We start from the raw sequence: 26,463 nt of genomic DNA, 5'->3' as shown, positions 1-26,463 counted from the left end.
ATGGTGGCTGCTGGCCTCCTCTGTGGTCTGACCGGTGTGGAGAACCCAGATGGACCGCTTCCTTCCCCCGTCTCGAACCCAGAATTCAGCCCTGAGTACGGTGCTTGCACGGCTGGCAGAAACTGCAGCGCTGTATCCCTGCGTCGCTATCTCCTCGTTTCCCAGAGCGCGCTGCAGACTCTAGCCGCGGGGCGATTTGCTGAATAAGCAGTGTTACCCTCCGTGCGACAAACCTCTCGCGTTTGAGTCCCCGTAGCCGATCCTCGTGCGATGGAAATCCTTCCTCCAGGTTCCGGAGCACCCCACTACTGCTGGAAATTCCTAACAAGATATCCTTTAGCCGTCCTGACTTGTCATACTACCACACAGTGAAGCAGCACACGGGGGCAATGCACTCCCCTTGCCGCCATCTTCCTTCTCCCAATACACAAATTTTAATGCAACTTAATTTTATACCTGTAAATCGTTTTATACCTGTAAATCGTTTTAATTTAATAAAATTACAAATCAGTAAAGGGCTTTATCAGGTCAAGCTATAGCTGAGTAAACGTGGTCCCTAAGCTGGTTCACAAATAGTTTCTACATATAGCTGCAAGGTCAATGGATTGACTGGCCTAGAATTAATGGTGTGGGGAGGGCTGCAACCACCAGGCAGCATTAGACTCACTGAGAGAAATCGAGAGTGTAGGTTGCTATCACAGATCTCTGAAATGTTGGACTCAAACTTTATCAGTCCTAATTCCTACTGCCTCTCCTGAGTATTTCATCTGGGCCAAAAAGTTTATCCTATGAGGAATTCAAGATGGAAACCTCAGAGGTATCATCAATATCTTTCTTTCCCTCCCTATTAAATTCTCCCCTTGTCTTCTCTGCCTTGATCTACTCCTATGTGTACCAAACTTTCTCTATGAGTCTAGTGTGTTCTAGGCATGGGAAGAACACTGGGTCAATGGGTTTGATTTCTGTCCATTTCCCTTTTTGCTGCTGCCACCACTGAAGTTTCACCTGAGCTATGACAACTGCTGCCAGGTGTCAGCCTGTCTGCCTGTTAGCACCGTCCTCCTTCCATCAACAATCCTCTACCAAAGTCTTCAAAATCTTTTCTCTGGTTGACCTTCTCTGCATTCTTGAACCATTCCCAGAATAGACCATACCCCTCAGACTTTGGAGACTTTATATCCTTCCCATCATGGAATGCCCTTCTCTGTCTAACTTACCTTTAAAAGTGGTATTTATTCTTTAAAGTTGGTGCCACTCCTTGGAAAACCATTCCCAATATCCTTATTATGAACTGCTCCTTTTCTGCCCTCAAACACATTGTATTTTGTTGACTGTGAGTAAGTCATTCTATTTTATATTACAAAGTACTGAATATGTGTTTCTCCCATGAAATTTCCATGTTTTCAAGGTTAAGCCCAATGACAGAATGATTTTCATATAATGCATCAAATTGCTTCAAACAATATTAAATTGAGCTGAATAAACTGCCAAAACTGGATCCATCAAATGTTTTAGTCATGTTGATTTTTGTATAGGTATTAATGTCATTCTTTTTTCTGATTCAGTTTCTTTGGTGAGAAAAGTGTAATTGCCACTTTTCTCCTCTAAACTTTGAATTCGATATTAGCTAGAGAGATCTAAATCCAATTTTTTGAGTCCTCCTTTGTCCAAGTCCCCATGGCCTATGATTGTGGATCTAGCACAGTGTTTCAAAAGTGTGGTCATTGTATCCTGGTCACTCTTGTCACTAAATGTGCAGATGGAAAATTCAGATTCCTGGATCCTACCCAAGACCTCCCTAACCAGAATCTTTGTGGTAGAGTCTGGGGATCTGTTTTAAGGCTCTCAGCATTGGGGGTGGGGGTGGGGGGTGCGGGAAACCTTTAGATTCTTCCTTCTGGAAGCTCTCTGGAGAGCTTAGTTGGGGGTGCCTTAAGAATTTGGTGGGGTCCCTCAATTTCCTGTCAAGTATCAGAAGGAGAGCACCCAAATGTGTTCATAGTTCACACAGGTCTCTTGTTGAGAATCAGAAAGCTTAAATGAAACTTTTGGGACTAAAGGTAGTGACAAGACAAGGAACTAAATATGGCCCCTAATCTGTTCTCATTTGGCAAAAAGGCCTGCATATTAGAATTCCATTTAAGGCCCAAATCTAACTTTCCTTCAGCTTCTTTTCATCTTTTACACAGGACACTCTATCTATAAACATAGGATTGAGTGAGAAACTAAAACTCCCTGAGTCTGCTGTGTGTTGGGCATCATGCCAGGTGGCTCTACAAGTTCCTCATTTACTCAACTCCAGCTCATCTACCCATGAAATTGCTAATTATTTGTTCTTTGTCCCCATTTTGCGAAAGAGGGATTTTAGGATATGAGAAATTAACTGCTTGCTAGGTAAATTAAGTAAATAATCAGATAAGTTAGGTAGCCAAGGACAATGTCAGATTAATAAACTGCTGATTCAAGTGTCAGCTCCACTATTTATGAGTAGTACAGCCATTGGGGAACTCAGCATCTCTGAGTCTCTCCATCACTGCTGATGAAATCAGGGCTAACAATCTCCTCTCGAGGTACTGAGGAATGGAGCTGAAATCAGGTTTTTACAGCTCCTAGCACAGTGCCTGGCTCACGCTCCTCTTGCCTTTCCAATTCCCCTTCTAGCCTTTGCTTTAAAAATATTTATATTTTTTAAATTAGGGAGCCTATTTACTCAGAAGCCTGCAAAGCCTCTGTTTCTTTAAACAACTTATTAGGTGACCAGATACACTGTTCACTCTTCACTTTGCACCTTTGTGGGTGCAAGTCAGGAAAAAGCCCTTGGTCAGCCTCTGGCTTCTGTCTTCCGTAGAGGCTATGATGTGAGCAGTGGGGGAGGGGGCTTCCATGAGTCATGCTTTCAACTTCCAGCTAAGACGCGCAGAACAGGAAATGGCCACATCACTATTGCCAACAACCACAGTGAATCTCTTCCACCTCTGGGCTTTCCCAGTGAGCTGAGCTCGTGGCAAAACTGTTGCCAGATGGCTGAGGGACAGTCTCAGCTGCCTTAGGGACAGCCTGAGCTGCCTTGTCAGGTTTGGCTTATCATGTTGCAGAGAACTGGCACAACAAGGTTCACCCCAGCAGCGAAGAGGCAGAGCCTTTTGGGGCAATGATTCTTCTAACAATTTCAAACCATATCATGATTTTAGTTAAAGGTAATCATCAGTGACTCTAGCAGCAAGTATAAACAGCTTTGATTGACAGCTGTTTTTTTTTTTCTGAGTATTTACTGTTCAGGGAAAGGGGTGGCATTTATCATGATGTTATGACTCACTCTGTCACACTGGGTGTGACTTCATTTCAAAAATCTTTCAGTTTTAGAACTAAGGCCAAAAGGATGTCAGAACTGCCACTCAGGTTCAGAGGCATGCCTGCTCTATCCAGCTAGGTCATCTGTCTTAGACAGTGGCACTAAATGTAAATAACAATAATGACTGCTCTCTCCTTCTTTCCCTTTTAAAAAGCGGAGGTCCATGCAGATATTCATTACATGTTCTTTCCTATCCTGTTTCTTACTACATTTCTTGCATATTCTGGAATAACTATTTCCCTGGTTCTACTACCCAGCTTATAATTGCACTTATTGGTTCTAGACTTCTCAGTTTAGGATTTGGGGATTTTGTGCATAATCCACTTTCTTCCTATTCATGTTGTTCATGACTTTGTTTGACTCTGCTTACAGTCCTCTCATAGCATTGATCTTCACAAGCAAAAGTTTAACTAGCTTGTCTTTACTTCGTCCACCACCTTGACTGTTAACATACACACATTTCTGGGAAAAGCCCTTATTATACACACAAGTCAATAGTAAGGAAAAAGGAAGTGTAGAAGCAGGATTTAAACATGCACATGTGCTTGCTTAACAGTACCCAGGCTGATGGTGATCTTCCCACACACATGGAGGGAACTAGCCCCTTAGCAGAATGGACTTGGAATCTGAATGAAACAGCAGCATAGCAGAAGGAAGAAACCAACAGTCTAGAGGACAGAGCCTCTTGGGTCCTACCCAATGCTTTCCAAGCCCAGAGGCCTCTGATTCTGTACCTACCACCCCTGCTCCTCATTTTTCATTTACAACAAAAATAGGTCTTCTATTTAACACTCACAATTATTAAAATAATTTACTTCTAATTTGAATTCTTTTATAGAGAACCTCCATGTACTTAAAACTTTCATGGTATCTTTAAAAAGTATGTAGATCAGGGGTTGGGGCTGTAGCTCAGTGGCAGAGTGCTTGCCTAGCCTGGGTGAGGTGCTAGGTTTGATTTTCAGCACTATATAAAAATAAACAAATAAAAGCATTATATCCATCTACACCTACAATTTTTTTTAAAGTGTGTAGGTTATAAATGTGTTGTCTGATGACAAGCAAAGTAAGTCACAAGAGATGTAAGTTCTAATCGTCTCATGAGTCAATGGCAACATCATAAGAGTTTAGGGGGACACTTCTGGGCTAGGGATGATGTTCCCCCAGAATTCTAGGGTGCAGAGAAGGATAGGCTGATGGTATCCCTTTTTAATAATCCCACAGACTTTAAGGGTGTCAAGTCAGGTGAAGTTTCACTGTGTTTACACATTTCAAAAAATTAACATTTACTTTTTTAAATGACTGATCAATATAGAATGAAATGCAAACTGTTTCCTTAATCAAAAGACAAGGAGGATGCAATTCCTCCAACCAAGAGAGATTTGGAAACAGATAGCAAAATCCTGATCTGCCTAGAATACAAAGGATGACTAATTGGCAGAAGAATGTAGTTTGCTCTCTCTAAGAAGTCTGCTGGGAACTTTAGTTTCCACTCTGTTTCTGCTTCCAGGAAAAAACGCCTAAGACTTGCTCTCTGCTTGACTCCTTACGGGTCAGTGGAGTTGTTATAGGTCCTCTATTCAGATCCTTCAGGGACTGATGATGGATCCAAACTGTTACTGAAGTTCATCTGAGCCCATGGTCTGCTGATCTTAGGTTTCAGAACCATTTAGCCAGCTGATTATTTAATTTATAAACTCTTCTGTGTTTGCCTTGTAGCAACATATATTTAAAATTCATTTTATTTGTGTTTTAAAATATAACGCTCTTTTACAATTGTACATACATTGCTTGGCCATTTTCCAATTTTCATGTGATGCTCAAAACATTCCCAGGAAGTAGCTCTTGTTATCCCCATTTTTACACACTAGAAACTGAGGCTTATATAAGTTACAATGCTTAAACCCAGGACTGTCTGATTCCAAAGAGTATGCTTTTCTTTCCCCTTTGAAATAATTATATAGAGTCACATGAGGTTGTAAAGAAATATATAGGGCAGTCCCACATACCTTTTTCCCTACCTCCTCCAATGTTAACATCTTACATGCTATAGTGTAATATAGAATGGACTTGACGTGCGACACAGAGCTTATTTAGGGTTTTCCAGTTATTCAGGTGTGGGTATGTGTGTGCATGTGTGTGTAGCCCTGTGCAACATTCATTCTCTTTTTCTACACAAACCACACACCATTCCACCCATCTTAAATATGAAGTCAGATTACAAGAGTAACTAACATGACTTCTCCCTTAAAACATTGTCTAGCAGCAAGTACATACAGGATCAAACAGGATTCATTTCTAGCTGCAATTGAGATGAAAGGAAAGGAAGAAAAGAAAAAAAAAATCCTATAAACGCCAGCTCTTGGAGCACTACTTTGTGCTGTGTGCCTTCATGGGCACATCTTCTGGAGGTGATGATAGGTACATCATAGGGGAGCACAATTTGTTGACTTTTTTTGGGGGGGCGGAATTACACTGGCAATATCCTATGCTGTTAGAAATTTCTACCATTCTACCAGTGAAAGAAAAGTAATTTTACCTTGACTTCGAATTTAGTTCCATCATCTTCCTTTTCCAGGGAGTTCAAATCTGTCTCCGTGTGAGGTTCCTCAGATGTTCTTGGAAGAGGAGCTAAAGCAACAGAGAAAACATATCATTGATTTGGTTACTCCACTTATAAACTATATCTCAGAGGACTTCACTGACTTGGATGGGCCCTGTCCATGCGGATGACTGACAAGCTTCGTGAGCTGCTGCACAGACGTTCTCCTGGGTGGATTCAATTAAAAGTGAGGGGAAACAGCAGAATATAAACAGAGTCCTTGATCCCAGGGATTTGACACATAAGCTAAAGAAACAACAGTCACACCCACATCATTGAAACAGCAAACTACAAGGTATTGGTAAATACAATGTGGTAAGAACAATAGAATTTTATCCATTCTTTTCCATTTTATCATTCCCATTCTTAATGGTCACCTCATAGGCCACCTGCTTCATGAAGACTTTCCAGATTAGCACAATTGTATGAACTCTTTTATGCTAAGCATAAAAGAATTATTAACATGCTTCAAATTACAGAATGATTTACTTATGCTGTATAATACTGCATTTGAAAGTGTTCTTGAATTAGAAGACTAAGTTCTAGGAACCACATTTGATTGAATATCTTTTCATTTTAAAAAATAATTAACTTGTACTTAGAGAAAATTTGGAAAATACTAAAATTTTACTATTTAAACACAATCACTTAGCATATTTCCTTAGAGTTTTCTTTAAAATGCTCTTTGTCTCTCCACACACACACAGACACACACACACACACATGATGTCACTCATACTATGACTGTAATGGGATGTCCATGCCTGACTTAACCAGAGGAAGTTGCTGCTGATCTGATGATGTAGTGGTTGAATTTCAGAACCAATGGATCCATGCTTGTATGATAGAATCAATTAATTGAGTCAGGAAGGAATGGGGCTGTCTTGCTCTTTCTTTCCTCTTTCAGTCACTTTATCTGCCTTCTCTCCTTCCCACAAGGCTCTCAAGCACCTGGAGGTATACTTTCTTCATGCTCCATGTTCATTGGTAGTAAGACTGGCACTTGTGGAAGAGAAGCCCTGGGCAGGCTTTCTAATCTGCTTTATCAGCTTGATCCAGTGTTGGGAATGATGGCCACAAGGCTAATAAGTGAATAGTACTTAGAGTTCTTGTCACTGTCACTATCTTGGAGTTACAGAATACATGGATTAACCAGAGGCAGAACTTGAACATTTCTAGGTCCTATACCAACATGTATCCATCTAATGCCACTAATATTATATTATGATCAGAGAAATCTCTGAACCTTAACTTCTTCATCTGTAAAAGGGGGGAGGTCATAAGAAAGCCTACAACATAGCGTTGTTATGAGGCTTTAATGAGTTAGTAGATGTAAAGTATACAGATCAGAGTTAGGACTCAATACATTTTAGCTATTATTATAGCCACAGCATTAATTTTTTTTTTCACATTCCTTATGAACTTCAGAGGTTCAGTGTTGCACCAAAGGCACTCGGCTGAGATGGTAGCTCTCACCTCTAAGCTCCTCCACTCACCTCCTTTATGTTATGGAATACCACTGTTTATCTTGGCACAAACTCAGTTACTAAGGAATCAGACAAATGTGTTTGAAAATCCCATTAGTTAACCACTGGAGTCCACATATAGTGGTTACTTGCCAAAAACAAAAGTGTAGGATTATTCTGCAAAATGAGCTGGTTGCCTGCCCGAGGTCAAGGGCAACCTGTGCAGACATGAATATTTGTTTAACCTGGAACTTTTTCTCTTTTTCTTATATAATTTTCTAAACTTTATAACACCAGGGCTGGGAGGTGTGTGGCTCAATGTCAGAACATGTACTTAGCATGTGTTGGGCCCTGGGTTCAATCCTTAGCACCTAAATAAGTAAACATTTATTTATTTAGGTGCTATGATAGAGCACATACGTAGCATGTGCGTAGCTCTGGGCTAAATCCCAGCACCACACACTCACACACACACACACATTCATATATATATATAAATATACCACAATGGAAGATTAACATATATAGATGTAATATTATTTATAATAAGAATAGAACAGAGGATGATCAGTGGGGACATGTGGAACTATGCTAAATTAAAGATGCATATGATAATTCCTACAGAAATATCTAGGGTAAAACTATGCAGAAAAGTAGGCTAAAAAATTAATAGAGGAATTAAAACCGAATATTAAAAAAATATTTGGTAAGACAGAAGAAGGCAGAAAAGGAGGAAAACAGGAACAAGAATACATAAGACCACTAGACAACAGAAAACCAAATAGCTATTCTGAATCCAACTATTTCAATACTTACTTTGTATGTAGTTGGACTAAACATGCCACTTAAAAGGTAGATGTAGGGGCTGGGAACATAGCTCAGTTGGTAGTGTGCTTACCTCGAATACACAAGGCCCTGAGTTCAATCCCCAGCATCACACACACACACACACACACACACACACACACACAATGCATTAAAAGGCAGATGTGAAAAAAATGTATTTAAAGAAAGGCATAACTGTATGTTCCTAACTATAACTATAAAGAAAGAATAGAAAAAGATGCACCATGCAAACATTAAGTGTAGGAAAGATGAAATGATTACTACATTAATATTAGACAAAATAGACTTGAAGAATATTACTAAACAGAAGGAGGGGAAAACAGATATTTCACAATTACAAAAGGGCTAGTAGGTCTGGAAGATATGAAAATTATGAATATGTATGTGCTTAATATCAAAGTTTTACAATGCATGATGTGAAAAATGACATACATCACGTCCACAAGCAGTTTATCCCAGCAATGTACAGTTGCTTTAACATTTGAAAATAAATCCTTGTAATCCACTGTCATAAAAGGGAATCACATGGAGAGAAGCCACATGATAATCTCAATGTATTTGTATTCACCATGAAGAGTATCTGAAAAATTCAGTACTTATTTGTGAGAAAAAACTCACAGAAAACTAGAAATCAAAGGGAAATTCCTCCATTTGATAAAAGGCATCTATGGAAAAGTTTGCTCACATGATCGTTAAAGGTGAACCATGAACTCTTTCCCCTAATATTGAGAAAAGACAAGAATCCCTGCTGTCACTTCTATAAAACATTGGGGGGGGGGGTCCCAGCCATTCCACTGAGAGAAAGGGAAAAAGGGATAAAGATAAAAACGAAATATATTCTTATTCTTAGTTATATATGATAAACTTCATTGTCTACAGGCTAAAAATAAACATGAAATGTCCAAGACTTTTACTCTCTTAACTACTATACTGTTAAGAGAAATTAAAGATGACTAAAATAAATGAAGACTTATAACACTCAGAAATGGAAAGACTCAATAGTTTTAAGATGATAGTTCTCCTCAAACTGGTCCATGTATCTGTATGATCCTATTCACAAGCCCAGCAGAATTTGAAACAGCATTCTGAAATTTATATGGAAATGAGCAGAACCTAAAATAACCAAAAGAATATTGAAAAATATTTACATCACCTGATCTTAAGTCTTACTAATAAGTTATCGTAATAAAATTCTATGGGATTGGTGCAATGACTTACCTATTTTTGTTTTTTATCTTTTCCAAGAGCCAATCTTACCACTCCATTACTAATTAACTGTGGACTTTTAAAGGCTTTTAACAGAGTCTGCTACATGCTAGTGTCATTTGTGCATCTGTATTATTCCTTTTCTAGACTGTGAGCTTCTCCTTGTATGTTGCACTCAGTGTCATCTAAGTGCTTACAAAAGTCTTCAGGGTCTGCACCATGTCATGACTGTCATTTGATGAAACAATGACCTCAATACATCTTAGGAAACCACAATCTCAATCCTCAAGTTCACTGATGAAACACAAAAGCCACAAAACTTCCTTCTCCCAAATAACCTACCCAAGGCGGAGGGCTGGTTGGTTTTTGGTGACACCCACTTTGGGGAGGACTCAGGATGGGGGGCCACAGGTTGCACTGGGCGAGTCTGTTTGGCTGCCAATTTCATCAGACTCACTTGCCTCTTGTGAAATATTTCCTGCACATCACTCAGCTTCTGCAGGACTTTCTGGGCTTTGGCCTAGAGGAACAAAAGCAAGCCATAAGTAGGTCTCTCTGTACCTGGTCTGAGAACATGAAGCATTTTCTTTCTTCCTTTCCTTCCCTTTTCCCTTCCTTCCTCCCTCCCAAGTCATTGTGTGTCTTGCTGAGCTCTAGAATTGTGCTTCTAAAGAGTCTGTGTCTCCCACTTGAGATCTTTGAAACTTTTGGGTCCTCTTCACTACTGTCTCTCCAGGGCTCAGAACTCTGCCGGGCATAGGAGAGTGCTCAGTAAACATATGTTGAGTGGATAAGTCATGTCCATTAATGATAGAAAAGGATGTCACAAGGCCACAGATAAAGGACATTAGGTCAATGCACAAAACAGGAGGATATTGAAATTGGAAAGATATCCTGAATAAAGATCCTGATGGAGAAAGAAAATAGTACTCCTAGGGGAAACAGTGGCTACATTCTGAGGCAGGATCAAGGAAACCACGAAGCACCTGTAATAAAAAGGATACACATTTAGCTTTTGTTCTGCATGACCCCTTCTCTCTAAGTAGGAAAACAATACATGGAAGAAACACCAGGAGAAAGAGCTCACAGACATTCCCTGACAATACGCTCTATAACAAAGGCTGGGGAAAATAAGGAACAAGCCTGCAAGTTCCGCCAAGGTCTGCCTGCATACAAAACGTTCCTCCAGCCTCGCCTCCAGTAGGATGTCCCTCTAGCTCTGGTGGATTAGGGGAAGTGGGGTCACACCTACTCTGACTTCCATGTCCTGTATGATCTGAACCACTAAAGGAAGGACTCTGAACGAGAGAGCCGAACCACCACAAATCACACAAGTGGCTCTAAGGATGACTCATTCTGAAAGTGTAGGCTTAGCATAGCCCCTGGGAGGTTGATGCGGTTTATAACTGGAAAGTACATTTATTTTCTGAGAGAGCAAAGAGCCCTGAGGCAGGACTTGGAGCAATCAGGTTTCCACGGCCCAGGAGAGCTGGCTGCACAAATGTTCCCTGCAGCTAAAGACCCTATCAATGCTGCCCTCAGGACCAAGATATGGGGCTGGTATCACTCTTTGGAGGGTCTCAGAGTTCAGAGCTGTGCTCTTTAACACAGTAATCACTAGTCATATGTGGCTGTTGAGCACCTGAAATGCAGCCAGTCGGATTTGAGATATAGTACTATAAGTGTGAAATACACACTGGATTTTGAAGACTCAGTTTGAAAAAAGAATGTAGGGCTGCTGGAACACTTGCCTGGTATGTACAAGTCCCTGGGTTTAGTTTGCAGCATCACAAAAATAAAATAAGAAAAATTAATCATTTTTAATACTGATTGTACATTGAAGCAATATTTTGGATATTGGTTAAATAAAACATGATTCAAATTGATTTCGCCCGTTACTTTTTGCTTTTGCAAATGTGGATATTAGAAAAATATAAAATTACATTTGTAGTTTGCATTACATTTCTATTGAGCAGCATGGTATAGATCAAGGCTCATTAAACTTATTCTGTCAGGGACCAAATATTAAATATCTTAGGCTTTGCACACCATGGTGTCTCTGTTGCAATTACTGAGCTCTACTGTTATAGTATAAAAGCAGCCATAATAATATGTAAGTGAGCAGTTTGACTGTGTTCCAATGAAACTTTAATTACAAAAACAGGTGGCAAGCTTTGGCACACAAGGCTGCAGTTTGCTAACACCTAGTCTAGACTAAGCTCAGGGTCTTGTGTTCAAAGGGTCTCTTTGGAGAATATACTCTCTGGTGTCCAAAAGCTCACTTGTACAATAGACTAGAAGTTATAATAATATAACTAAGTCTAACTCTCCTCCCAAACCAAATTTCAGGGATGGTAATAAAACTTGGTGATCAGCAACTACCATCCTGCCATTGATGATCTTGAAGAAATTGAGACATGGGTGTAACTGCTACACAAAGATCAGGAAATCAGACTGACTGAACAATTGTCAAATGAGTGATGTAGGTGGATATAAGGCATGAGGTCACCCCCACAAGCCAGAGCCCAATGACTCAACACTTGGATTGGACAGGACTTGGGTCACCTTTGTTCTCTTGCATTTCTTCCTTAACACTCCAGTGAGAGGCTGGGGATGTAGCTCAGTGGTAGAGCATTTGCCCAGCATGTATGAAGCCCAGCATCAGAGTATGTGTGTGTTGGGGGGAACCTTTGAAAACATCTCATCATCAAGACCTCAGTGTAAACTCTGGAAATGGTTTAACTGTCAGAATACTCAGGTAAGAGGGAAGTTTGGGCAACTGCACTTTCCCCTGTCCTCTTTCCTCTTTTCACTTGCAAATCCATCCCCATACTGCAATTGAAATTGTCTTTCTAAACTGTGTATTTGATGTCAATTCCCCATTTTCTTATTTTTTAAAGCAAAAACTATTTTAATTTCAATTTGCATATTTACAACAATAAATAGAATAATAAACTAAGACTTTAGAGAAAATAGATCATCACTGTGAGTGTAACATCCATGTGTTGATTTTTTTTCAGAACAAAGATCTTTTAAAAATGCCACCGTTTAAGGCTGGGGTTGTAGCTCAATGGTAGGACACTTGCCTAGCATGTGTGAGACACTGAGTTTGATTCTCAACACCACATATAAATGAATAAAATAAAGGTCCATTGCTGGGAGCCATTAGCCAAGTAGGTATGACAATTTCCTTGCCAGCGTACCCCATGTTGCTTAGTGGAAGGACTCGTGGAAATAGGACATTTTGCAGTGACATTGCATCTAAGGTGACCTTGCTCAAGGACCAGGGCGGATCCGGGTTTAGGGTGTTCCTGGTTTAGGATAATCCGGGTTTAGGGCGTTCCCAGTTTAGGACTATCGGGTTTAGGGTCGTTCCAGGTTTAAGGTTATTCCTGCTGGGAATAGGGCGTATCCTGCTGCCTGAGTTCCCCTTGAGTTCTCACGGGATTCAGACAGTATTTTTTGGGAGACAGAAGCCCAGTGGGGGTGGATTTGGGCAGAGAACGTGGATTTCCCCAGAACGTGATTGTAGACGGCTGGTGTGAGTTCGGGAATAAAGAGTTGCTGTTTGAATCTACAAGCTGTGTGGTGGCTCGTGATTTTGTGCCCAGCCAGACTGCTGCAGTCCATTGACAACTTAAAAAAAATTTAAAATGCCAATATTTAGACTGTGCTGTTTCTGTTTTGTATCCAGAGCTTGTCCATGCAACAACAAATGAAAACCCCCTATGTAACAAACCTGAATTTAAGACCTAAATATTAATTCCAATATTCCCAACTAACATGTGTATCAATGAAATAAACATTTTTTACACAGTTCAATTTGGAAATTTTACATATGAAAAGTGATACCTACTTAATATTATTGTGTAGTCTCAAAAAGTTAATTCAGGAAAATTAAAAATGATTTACAAAAGGCACTGAGGTTGGCGAGAGCAGCAGCAATTTTCATTTTGGACCAAACATTGGACATGTTTGGTCCAAAATGAACTGCTGTGTGGGAGTCACTGTCTGACACCAGCCTGTTGCAAGGCCATCTTGTCTTAGGCACCCTAGCGGCTGGTGCTTCCTACTCCCCACATGATCTATGGACAGACCCTCCCCAGACTGGTGCCAAGGGAAATGGCTAAAGTCAACATCACATCACTTCCCCATTCAAAAACATTTCATGGGCTACACTGTGCATCAGGAGAAAGTCCTGACTCCTTGTCCTGGAGCAGGAGGCTCATCATGACTCCACCTGATTTCCCTCCAGCCTCACCTCCTGCCTGGACCACTCACCCCTGATCCATCTCCACATTCCCCAGATGTGGAAGTTCTCCCAGTGCTCTGGCTCCAGCCTGGCTGCCTTTGCACCTCTGTTCCTTTTGCTGAGGTTCCTGCCTCTTCTTTGTTTCCCTGAAAAATTCCTACTAAATCTTTAAGCCTTGATTTAGGCATCTTCTCCTCTGTGGAATACCCTGGCCTCCCCAGGTCGAAGTGACATTGCCTCCCCTGGGTGTCCCCCTGTCTCCTTCATCTTACATACTTTCAGACTGAGTAGCATGGATTGGGAAGACATTTGTCCCCCACTAAACAGTTAGCACCTTCATCACAAGGGTCACGACTTCCATTGTTATCTTCCCAGAAGACAGCACAGTTTACTTGGCTCAAACCAGGCACCCAGTGAAAATTAAAGGATCAAAATTTGCTGTTTGCAACTGAGATTGTTTTCCCTCTGTGGATTAGGTGGTGAAAGTGAATAAGGTTGCAAAATCCGAGCAGCAGTACTAAGAGGGGAGGACAGTGGTACTTAAAGAGAAAGCACTGTAAGAGCCTCCCGCAGTGATATGGCTGCTACTAAAAGAACAACAGCTTAATTTCTGAGGAGGTTAACAGTCACCATGTCTTCAGAGTAACAGATTCAACTTTAGTCATAGAGTGTCATTAAAAAAAAATTCTATTATTATTTTGTTTTTGAGACTGGGGACTCCCTATGTTGCCTAGACTGGCCTTGAACTCCTGGGCTCAGGTGATCCTCCAGTGATCCTCCTGCTTCAGTCTCATGAGTTGCTAGGACCACAGGTGTGCACAACTGTCTGGTCAATTTTTCTTTTTTAAAGGAGATCTATGGCAAAAGTGCAAAGCAGTACAGAGAATTCCCATATATCCCTCATCAGTTTTCCTCTTATTAATATCTTACATTGTATGCTATATTTTTTGTAATTAATAAACCAATTTTAATATATTACTATTCAATAAAGTTGATGCTTTATTTTTTATTTCTTTAGTGTAAACATTTATATTAAAATACAATTTATTTTTCATATTGTCTTAGGCTCCTTTTGGCTATCACAATTTCTCAGATTTTCCTTGTTTTCAATGACCTTTACTATTTTTAGGGCTGTTGGTTAGGTTTTGTAGAATGTTCCTCAACTGGAATTACCTAGTATTTTTCTCATGATTAGACTGGGGTTATGGGATTTGGAGAAGAAAACCACAGAGGTAAATTGCCATTTCCATCGAATCATGTCAAGATACATACTATCTATATGACTTGTCACTGATGTGTTGACTTTGATCACCTGGGTAAGGTAGTAATTGTTAGGCTTCTCCACTCTTAATAGAGTTACTTTATTAATTTCACCTCTCTATACTCCTTGGAAATAAGTTGCTATGTGCAGCCTTTACTTAAGGAGTAGAGGAGTTATACTTCCTCCTTATCATAGTTAGCTTTCTATCACTGTGACGAAAAGCTTGAAAAACTTGAGAAAGTCTACGTGGAGTAATAATGATTAATTTTGACTCATGGTTTCAGGAGTTTCAGTGCATAGCCATGTGGCCCCATGGCTTGTGATGATGCAGAACATCATGGCTGGGAGCACATGGCAAAGCAGAGCTATTTACCTCATGGTGACTGGAAAGCAGGATGGGGCCAGGGACAAGATATATCACCCCCAGTGACCCACTTCCTCCAACAGTTTTCACCTCCCAACAGTTTCTACCACCTCCTAACAGTCCATTCAAGCATGAATCCAACAACGGATTAATCCATCGATGAAATCAGAGCCCTCATGATCCAATCACTTCCTAAAGCCCCACCTCTTAATTAGGGCTTCACTAGGAACTATGCTTTCAAAACACAAGGGTTTGGAGGATATTCCTTAAGGAAAGCATCTACATAAGCAATCTGAATTTCTTCTGCATGGGAGATAAATTTCCTCTTTCCTGTTTATTTATTCCATCATGTATTTATATCAGTATAGATTAACAGATACCTCTCTCATACTTTGGATTGTAATCTTGTACTACTTTGTAATTCTGTTGCTCAAATGTTCCAGCACTGGCCACTGAGTGCTCTTCCAGTTGGCTCCATGTCCCTCGTTGTGGTGTGTTGTTTTGTTTTGGAGTACTCCTTACTTTCTAGCACTATAAGATGCTCCAGGATCTCCTTAAATACTTCCTACCCCAGTCCTAGAAGCAGCCATTTCTCCAAAGCACCCTGTTTTGTTTTTCTTACTGGAGAATGATATTAGAAAATAAGATCTTAGCTGGCCATGGTAGTATGCACCTGTAATCCCAATGACTCAGGAAGCTGAGAAAGAAGGGAATGCAAGTTTGAGGCCAGCCTTATCAACTTATTGAGACCTTGCCTCAAAATACAATTTTAAAAAGGGTTGGGGATGTAGCTTAGTGATGGAGTGTTTGCCCATCCTATGTGAGGCCCTCAATTCAATTTCTGGGGGTTGGGGGTAGGGGATAAAAGAAAGAAAGAAAAGGAAGGAAAATAAAGAAGTGTTTGGTTCTAGATGTGCTCATCATACTGTGGTCTCATTGCTTACAGGCCCTTACAAGCCCTCTCAACTGTCAAAGTAGGAAATGCATGTTCTTATACTAACCCACATGTATACATATATCTATGGATATTTCTATATGTATAGAGTACCAGCAATAACAACAAAGTCATTGATCCCCAATGGACAAAACTCACTCTATGACAGAAAATATTTAAATCCAAGCCAAAGTAAGAAAAGAGCAATGTCTTAGTCTGTTTTCATCTGCTGTTAACAGAATACACAAGACTGGGTTAATTTATATATATATATATATATATATATATATATATATATATATATGAGAGATTTGTTATAATAGTGGCTACCCCTTTGTGTAGTTGTCCTTCTGGCATTCTAAATTCTCAAGAAAAGTCACATCTAAATGATTAAGATGTCAATTGCTAGCAATCTTTCTTCAGATTTACAGAACCCAGAACATCAGATAACATCAGAATGGGTAGCACCCCTCTTTATTCCTTTCTTTTTTTCTTTTTTGGTATTGGAGATTGAACCCAGGAGGGCTTAACCACTGAGCCATGTCCCCAGCTCCTTTTTAAATATTTTATTAGTGACAGAGTTTCACTGAATTGCTAAGTGTCTCGCTAAGTTGCTGAGGCTAGCTTTGAACATGTGATCCTCCTGCCTCAGCCTCCTAAGCTGCTGGGATTATAGGTGTGCTCCACTATGCCTGGCAAACTCCACCCCCTTTTAAATTAATTTTTTTTCTTTAGTTGTAGATGGACACAATGACTTTATTTTTATTTATTTATTTTTATGTGGTGCTGAGGATGGAGTCTCACATATGCTAGGCTCTACCACTCACTGAGCTACAACCCCAGCCCCAGCAACCCCTCCTTATTCTTTATTTCTGTGCATCTACTAACACAAGACATATACATTGCTGTGAGGCCTATCTCTCAGAAAAGTAGTGTTCATCTACAGAATTATATGAACTAGTCCCAGGAGGTTGAGGTCAATTGCAATGCTCTGGCCAGAAAGGAAAGAAAAAAAAAAGAAAAAGACATACACCCTGGATGACAAAGACCCTGCACACCATATTGTCTTTCTGTCCACTGACCCCTGTATCTTTTTAAAAATCCCTTTGGCCAATGGAAAGTACTAACAGAAAATCAAAGAGAAGGACAGAGATGAATACTTGTGTTAGTTGTTTTCTCTTTACCATAACAAAATGCCTGAGATAAAAGCCTTTTCACATGCCTGAGTTCCCCAAATGATCTTTTTTGGCGGGGGGACACGAGCCCCCAACTTCTCAGGATGCCAGTGCATGAATAAATACTATTTCCTTTTTAGCATTTATCGTTTCTTGAGTACTGGGCTTTCAAGTGGTGAGCAGATGGACTAGGGTCTGGTAACATTATTTTTACAGTTCTGGAGGCAAAGATGTCCTAGATCATTGTGCTAGAATCTGTGTCACAACATGGTAGAGGGCATCGTAAGAAGAGAAAGCATGCATGTGAGAGCGAGAGAGGAAGGGTGGAGGCTGGACATATGCCTTTCTCAGGGACTCACTACTGTAGTAACTAACCCACTCCCTCCACAACAGCACTAATCCATTCATGAGGACAGTACTCCATGCCCCAATGTGTTGAGAGCCACAGCCGAAGGGGCCCCAGCAAACTTCCAGCTGCCAGCAAACTTCCAGCTGCCAGCTGATGATTGGCTCACAGCGGCCCCAGCAACATCTAGCTGATTGGCTCCTCTGCGGTGATGCTCATTGGGCTGTTTCCCTGCCCTTTCAGACCACGGAGCTGCTCATTGGGGGACTTTTTTGGCTCCGCCCACGTGACCCAGCCAATCGGCCTCAAGAGCAGGAGGATTGGGGGAGGTGGAGAGAAGCTTGTGTGGGAGAGAGAGGCTTGTGGAAAGCCGGTGGTGGCAGTTGAGGCTCTGAGGGTTTTTCCTGAGAGGCTGTTTTGTTTGGCGTGTGTGGTTCTAAAAATAAAGTTAGTTTCTTTTGACAAGTGGCTCCTGATTGTGCCCAGCCAGACTGCGGCACCAATGACCTCTTTATAACTCCACCTCTTAATGTATTACTATTAAACTTCAACATGAATTTTGGAGGGGCCATCAAACCATAGCAACAGGCTTTGGGGTATTTTCGTCCATTGTACATACAGGATTTATTAGTAGTAGTTCTTTTTCAATCCTTCCATTCACTCATGTTTCTACCTATTACTCAGAAGTGGTTTATTAGGTTTTATTCACTTTATGGCAGGTGATGTGGTGGTGGAAGGGATTTGCTGAAGGTGATCAGAACTCAGCTGCAACTGTAAATCTCCATGGTTGATTTGCTGCACCTGTGTTTTTGGTTACTAAAGGTGGAGCTTGGTTGAAACTGTTCTGCCTTAGGAATTTGACCTGGGGCTAATAGCAGCATAGTAGGTCAGTCACCAGATGGGCCTCTCCTTGTCCCTGGTCAGGGAAGTAGGAGGATCCCTGTGCTGGGGGAAAGTCCCATCCCATCTGGAGATCATATCTGAGGACACAAACTCAGTGAGGTCAGGGAGAGGACATCACGAAGGTAAAGTGAATGCCAAGCTGCCCCCACTACTCTCTGCCCATGCTGCCCCTCTGCCTGACCACTATTGGGCAGGATGGATGAGGCAAAGGTCCTGCCCTTAAAGAGTTCCCATTGTAATAAATGAGACAGACATTCAAAATAAACAGCCAGAATACAATGTAATGTGCGTCATATAAGAACAAAGGTTCTTAACATATGGGCCTGAGTGCTTGGATAGATTTTAGGGTATTCCCTAAAATTACTTATAAAAGTCATATATGTTGTATATTCTCTGTTGATCTATAACAATGCCTTTCTTTGCTCTGTACCCCAAGAAGCTGACCTCTTTGGACTTCACCAGATGAGCTTATGGATTTTTCAATTGGCTTTGGCCAATGGAGAGCACTAACAGAAAATCAAAGAGAAGAACAGAGATAAATATTTGTGTTGGTCATTTTCTCTGTTACTGTAACAAAATGCCTGAGATAATTAATTTAAGAAGAGGAAAGATTATTTTGTCTCACAACTTCAGAGGTTTCCTTCCACTTTTTTGTTGGCCTCATTTCTTTTTGGCTTGTGGCAAGGTGGGGAGCACATGGCAGAGTAAGTTGCTCACCTCATGGTGTCTGGAAAGCAAAGAGAGAAGACAACACAACCCCAGTGATTGAGGACTTTCTACTTGGAGCTACCTGGTAAAGGGTCCCATAATCTTCCAAAAATGCAAAGCTGAGCAGTGAGCCTTTAACATATGGGCCTTTGGACAACACTCCAGATCCAAACTAGAGCACTGTTGCTCTGGCAGGGACTGTGTCCCTCCACGGAAGGCCACATTTCTACTGGCTGCCCTTTCTCACAGTCACAGCTGTAGCTCTTCCTGAGTTCCCCTTGAGGTAGGATGGGAAAAAAAATAGGTAAAAAGGAGACATAAAGGAAGGAAAATAAAATAAAATTTTAGAGTTCTACACACTTTTCTAGTACTTTCACTCTCTAAACAGTCTTTTTCAGGCTGGTTATTCCTAAATTCCTGGGAAATCTGTAAATGTATCAAAACACTGTTAACTAACCCCACCTAAATAAATAGAGATATGACATTTTAAGACACCTACAACTTAGGGGACTTTCTAGCACTATCTATTGATCAGAAAATGAAGACCATATCAGCCTAAGGATCTACAGGTTGACCAGACCACCATGACCCATCTTGAGATCACCAAACTGATATCATCCCTACATACACTTCCATACCTACAGCTCACCAGGTTTCCTTTAAAAGAAAGGCTAGGAACTCCCAAACCATATCTCTCACTCATGGGATAGCCCACATTCTCTCTTAAATGTGTATTCCTTGCTTTATCCCCAAAGGTGTCTGTCTCTCTTTTGAGACTGCCAATTCTCATTTAAATGTGTATCTATCTACTTTCCTAAATTAATCACTGTCTATGCCTCTGATTGATGCATACTGAAATTCTTTCCATCACAAAAACCACAGACCCCACTGGTCTTTCTCTCTGGGAACTCCTCAGAACCTTCTTTATGATATCCTGGCACTTCAGACTTAGGAGTGGTTACTGCTTCTTGTGTCTTGCTAGCTCCAGAGCCCTTCACCAACCCTGTAGTACCCCTAAAACCTGTCCATATCTTCACAAACGAAGCCAACATCAAACTACTTTTAGTCACTTTTGAGTGAGCAGGACCTGAAAATATGTGAATCAGATTCTGGAGAGGGCCCATTACTCAAAAGAGGTAGAGGAGCCCCTCAAGCAGAGATACACACAAGGTACTATGGATCTGAGGAAGGTGTCATATATAACCCTGATGGCTTCACAGAAGAGGACTCTTCTCAAAATGGAAACCCAGTGATGTTATTCCCCTGATTTAGTTCTTCCAAGGCTTCCCACTATTCTCAGAAAAAAGATGAAACTCTTTAACAAGGCTCACAGTGTCTTACCCCATCTGTCTGTCTTTAACCTCAGGCCAAATGTCCTTCCCTTGCTCTCTAGACTCACCTTGACCTTGGGTTCTGCACTTGTGCAGGTTCCCAACAGCCTTGTTCCTTTCAACTGGAGACTCCCCATCTTCTCATTTTCCAGACCTTGGCTCAAGTGACTCTCCCCAAAAGACTTCTCTGACACCAGTCCATGTCGAGTTCCTCTGTCACATGCCCAATAGGGACCCTGAATCCCTCTATCAGAGCACTTACCTTGTAACATTTTTATGTCAATATTTTATTAATGTCTCACTAAACTGTAAGTTCAGTGTCCATATGAAGAGTGGAAACCTGTCTATTTCTGCTCATCACTGTGTCCCTAGCATTCAGCATGGAGCAGGATACAACAAAGATGCTCATAAGTATGTGAAAAGAAATGAATAACTAAAGGTGAAACTTGAGTCAGACCTTGAAGGTGTTTGCCAAGACATTTAGGTCAGGAGTCTGAGAGGTCACCTAAGGGTTTAGGGCCTCACTAAGTTGCCGAGGCTGACTTTGAACTCATGGTCCTCCTGCCTCAGCTTCCCAAGCTGATGGGATTACAGGCATGTGCCAGCACGCCCGGGTCTTGCAAGAACTTTATAGGCAACAGACAAAAATTCCTCCTCCCTCATTCCTTTCTAAACCAAAGGATCAAAATAACTCAGAAACATTACCTTTATGTCAACAGTGAGTATCAACTCAAACTTGTTGTAAAACTCCTTGGGGTTGAGCAACCGGTACTCCTTGGCAGTGCCCAGGAATGCTTCAATGTCATTCAAGGCAATGTCGACCCCCTCTCGAGACTGGCACTTGTCTACAGCTTGGGAAGCCAAGAGGTAGATTCCTGCTTCACACCACTGACTGACCTTTTGGAAAGAAAAACAATGCTCTGTGCAGTTAACCTGACCTCAACTCAGAGCCACCACCACCCCAGGGGCAGAAGTTCTGAGCTCCTGAGGGGTCCACAAATATTCTGGGACAATAGGAAATTTTCATGGGCTGACATAAAACTTAGGCGTCAAACCTCTGTTCATAAAACTATGAGGTGGACAAGCCCAAGCTGATTCCACAGGGTCCACTTCTCAGAGAAGTCATTCAATCAATAAAATGAATCGTATAAACATTCTTCCTATTTCCACTGACAACTGTTGCTATATCTCTTGGAGATGAAAGGTCAGTATTTGTAAGTCACAAGTCAGCCATAAGAGAAAAGCAGTCAATGGCTTTTCAGACTCACCTGCCAGCAAGTCACCGTCTTGCATCCAAATAAGTTATAAGAACCTGGGGTGATTAATAAAGCATTAGACTTGGCCCACAGATAGCTTCCTGGGGAGGGAATGTCCTTTAACAAAAGCACCACTTTCCTCTTTGTATTCCCAAATGATCCACAATTCCATTTATTGGTATTTGTCTTTACTACAGAAGCATCCCAAAATGCAAAGCTTTGTAACCCATTAACAGTAATACTCAAAGTTTTTGGATGCAGGATGAAATCAGATGAGGGATGAATTCTAATATTTCAACTTTGGGAGAGAACAGAGGGTACTGGGATGTTGTTCTACTACTGAGCTACATCCCCAGTCCTTTCTATCATTTAAAAAAAATTTTTTGAGACAGGGTCTCCCTAAATTGTCCAGGCTGGTCTTAAACTCACAATCCTCCAGCCTCAGCCTCCAAATTGCTGGGATTACAGGCCTGCACCGTCACACCTAGCTAACAATTCAATTTTTTATTTGTTCTTTCGAACTCCACTGAGATACCTGGATAGAAAGACAGGGGGCCTGAATATGTGAAAAAAAAAAAAAGCTTCTAGGGCAAAACATCTGTTTTTACATTTATCATATGAACTGAAGAGCAAGGTAAATTGCTATAACAAGAAAAATGATCAAAAAGGAATACTCCAAGCATGATGGTGCACACCTGTAATCCCAGTGGCTCAGGAGGCTGAGGTAAGAGGATCGCAAGTTCAAAGCCAGCCTCAGCAATTTAGAAAGGCCCTATGCAACTTAGTGAGATCCTGTCTCTAAATAAAATAATAAAAAAGGATTAGTGATGTGGTTCAGTGGCTAAGGGCCCCTAGGTTCAAAACAAGCAAGCAAACAAAAAACCACTCCAAATGGTTATTTCTAAGTGGGAAAATCATAGGCAACTTAAATGTGTATCTTTATTATTTTTCTAAATTATTTACACTGACTTCTGGAGCCTGACAATGACAAAAAAAATGACAAATAAAAGACATTTTAAAATGAATAATTCCCAATGTGTGAGGATGGGAGGGGGGGTTTGTGCATCATGATGAACATTTCCCTTCCTCCATCCCCCATTTTTGGATTTTCAAAATAACATGACGTTGTGAAACTGTGAAAACTTTTTCTTTATACATCATGCCTAGATCTGCAGAAAATGTTAAACTGGAATCTGCAAAGTCACAATGGAGGTTGGAAAAGAGCAGCTGATCCTGCAGCGGGCTCAGCACACAGGACAGGCTGCGCACCAGCCCCTTCTGAGCCACTTGTTTCTGGAACAACTGTATTTCATTGACATTAAAATCCCTTTGGCAATGGGATGATGTAAACAGGCTGAGTGGATGCCCCGAGCCATGGGACAGAAGCAGCTGCTAGAATGCAGTGTGCTGACTCATAGCCACTGGCCACAGGCGGCCAGGGAACAGCTGACAGGGAAGGCTCCAGAAGTCAGTGTTAGTGCTGACTAGGAACTTACCCTAGAGGTCGTCTCTGAAGGACACCAGTGTCCGCACATCCTCGCCTATGAGGACCTGCACACACAGCCTTGCTGGCTCGCTTAAGAAGCCAGGGTTTGGAATCTGGCAGTCCTGGCTTCAAATTTGGCTTCCCCTTATTTATGACATGGGTGATCTTAGCAGTCATTCATCCCAGGGCTCTTCAGAGTTGTCCCTGGTACCATGTGAACCATTAGCACCAAAATCACTTGGCACTTGACTAAATGACTAATCCCTGGGCTTTATTGCTCACCTGCTGAATCTGAGCCTTTGAGGTAACCCATCAGGGACTCTGCAATTATAACCAGCTCATTAGGTGATTCTTGGGTACCAAGTTTTGAGATCCATTGATTCATTGTGCTGTTATTTTTTGCCTTTGGACAAAGAAGCCATTAATATGTTTCTCACTGGCTGTCTTAGGGATTAAATATATGACATAATTATGCTCTATAGGAACAAAATAGGTGCTCAGTAAATGGTAAGGGGGTATAATGGTCCTTATTACTGAAGCTTCTCCAAAAGCATTCACAATCCTTGGCCTCTGCATGAGGAGGACACTTTGAAAATATGGTGCTTGATTCTTTGTACAACTGCAAGGAAATCAAGAAATGTCCCCAGAAGGCCATGATAAAACATACTCTTCAAAATCTGCTTCCATGGACTTTAGTTAATTTTAATGGTGTGGAGAGATGGCTAGGACACTTTATATATCCTATACCTCTATGACCTAGAGTCTGCAATTTTTAATGGCTCTTGAGCACTTTTTCACATAAAATTCTGGATACTCTCAGTGATCATGTGAGGCGGGGAGGACAAGTATGATTAAAACCACTTTATAGTTGGGCATCGTGGTGCATGCCTGCAAACCCAGCTGCTTGGGAGGCTGAGACAGGAGGATCACGAGTTCAAAGCCAGCCTCAGCAAAAGTGAGGCACTAAGCAACTCAGTGAGACCCTGTCTCTAAATTAAATACAAACTAGGGCTGGGGATGTGGCTCAGTGGTTAAGTGCCCTTGAGTTCAATCCCTGGTAACTGCTTGACAGAAAATCCTGCAGACACTTTCACAGCTTTGTTTTGCTCACCTTGTCCAGCTGTCTATGCAACTCCAAGGACTTTCCCAAAGTGTCATGTTTTTTCTTGTTTTCATTGATGAAGTCATCACAGAGGTGCCTGAGCTCCACACACTGGGGCCTAATGGAGTCCACTGAGTAATGGTGGTCTTGGATGAGCTGGTCTCCAGCCAGTGCAAGCAGCTGGGCCTTCTCCAGGGACTCCTGCAAAACAATACCCACAGCTGAGCATGAGAGGCTTGGTGCCAGAGCCAGAGCATCGTGAGGCTGGTAAGTGCCTGACACTGTGTGCTCTGAACTTGGAGGAGGCTATGCAGGTGCAGCTGATTCAGGGCTTTCTCAGGAGAAAGTTGTCACTCATTCAAACATTTGTAGAGTTCTGAGTGGCACACTGAGGCTACAGTGTTAACAAGACAGGAATTTTCAGCTTAATGGAGAATTGAGATAGTACCTAAATGCTTATAATTAAATGAATATTACTATGACAAACTCTAGGGCAGAAAAGCATTGCATGTTATTGCACATATACTAAGAGACTTTTAACTAAAAGGGAAAGGAAGATAGATGCTTGGCCCTGAGGAGAGTGGTAGTGAACTGAAACTGAAACTAGTGTGGGCACCTCTATGGAAGTCATGGCACTTACAAACATGCCTGTCTAAACCCCTTCCTGAGGTTTCTGTCTGCCCTTACCCGTCTGCTCAGCAATTGCATTTCCTCCTTGTGTGTGTGTGTGTTCCTATCAGTCAGTCTTATCCCTGACAAGAATGACTCACTGGGGGCTGTAGCTCAGTGGTAGAGTATGTGCCTAGCATGCATGTGGTCGGGGTTTCATGCCCAGCACTACAAAAAAAAAAAAAAAGAAGAAAAATCCATATCAGTATTCCTAAATGGTTTGTGCAAACAATATGGTTTATGCTGAATACTTGTTTTCTTTCTGGGAGTCTGGAACTTCAGTACCTGCCAGGCTATGTATGTGACCAGTTCCCAGTAAAAACTCTGGGCAATGAGCCAATGAGCCTCCACTGAGCATCTCTGATAGACATTTCATGTGTTGTCACAACTCATTGATGGGGTAATGAAGTGTGTCCTGTATAACAATGGGGAAAAGCCTCAGAAGTTTGCCCCTGGTCTTCTCTGGACTTCACCCCATGTACTTTTTCCTCTTCCTGATTTGGCTGAGTATCTTTTTACTCTAATAGGTTGTAATTCTGAATATAACTATATGGTGAGTCCTATTAGTCCTCCTTACAATCTTTGTATCATGCAATTTTTGGAACCCTTGACATACAAGCTAGGACCTGAGTAAGGGACAAGCCACACAGTCTTTGGTCTTGAGACAGGGATGTATTTGGCAGGTTAGAGAAGCAGGAAGGAGATGGGTGTGGTTGGAGCAGAGGGAACAGGTAGAAAAGGAGTGGAAGAGGTGATCAGAGAGGGAAGAGAGGGTAGGACTGGGGAGGGCCTTGCTGCCATTGTAAACACTTTGGCTTTTACTCATTATGACATGGGGAGCCTCTGAAGAGGGAGATGTTACTCATATTTTATAAATGATTACTCTAGCTGTACTCTCAAGATGGCAGATCAAAAGGGATAGAAGGGAGACCAGTTAGGGGGCTACTGAAGAAATTCAGGCAAGAGATGGGGCTTAACAAGGTAGGGCACCAATCTAGATCCTGCTCCATGGCCTTCTTCTGGAATGTTCTTCCCTGGGTCATTTAGGTCTAAGCTCTGAGTTACCTGCTCATATCACCCAACCATCACTTGGCCCTCTCTCTAACTTCATTTATCTGAAAGCTATCTTCTTTGTTTTCTGTAATGATTATTCTCTTCCTTGCTCACTACCACCAAAATGTAAGTAGTGTGAGAACACTTAGTAGGC

The 26,463-nt window shown here is 41.4% G+C and overlaps 1 protein-coding gene across 2 annotated transcripts in view; it reads right to left on the bottom strand.

Annotated features, from left to right (window-relative positions):
* Mcf2l2 (MCF.2 cell line derived transforming sequence-like 2) overlaps positions 1-26,463 on the bottom strand; it is a 255,029-nt gene that overhangs the window by 97,877 nt on the left and 130,689 nt on the right. For both annotated transcript variants that reach the window (XM_048814212.1, XM_048814213.1), the window contains 4 exons: positions 24,597-24,788; positions 21,449-21,640; positions 9,812-9,989; positions 5,889-5,980 (listed from right to left, as the gene is read on the bottom strand). In XM_048814212.1, coding sequence (XP_048670169.1) covers positions 5,889-5,980; positions 9,812-9,989; positions 21,449-21,640; positions 24,597-24,788 — 654 coding nt within the window. The remainder of the gene's footprint in view (positions 1-5,888; positions 5,981-9,811; positions 9,990-21,448; positions 21,641-24,596; positions 24,789-26,463) is intronic.

This window comes from Marmota marmota, unplaced genomic scaffold (assembly GCF_001458135.2).
Source record: "Marmota marmota marmota unplaced genomic scaffold, marMar, whole genome shotgun sequence".
NCBI classification, from domain to species: Eukaryota; Metazoa; Chordata; class Mammalia; order Rodentia; family Sciuridae; genus Marmota; species Marmota marmota.
The sequence above is the reverse complement of the archived record's forward strand: the minus strand, read 5'-3'. Positions and strand labels throughout refer to the sequence as shown.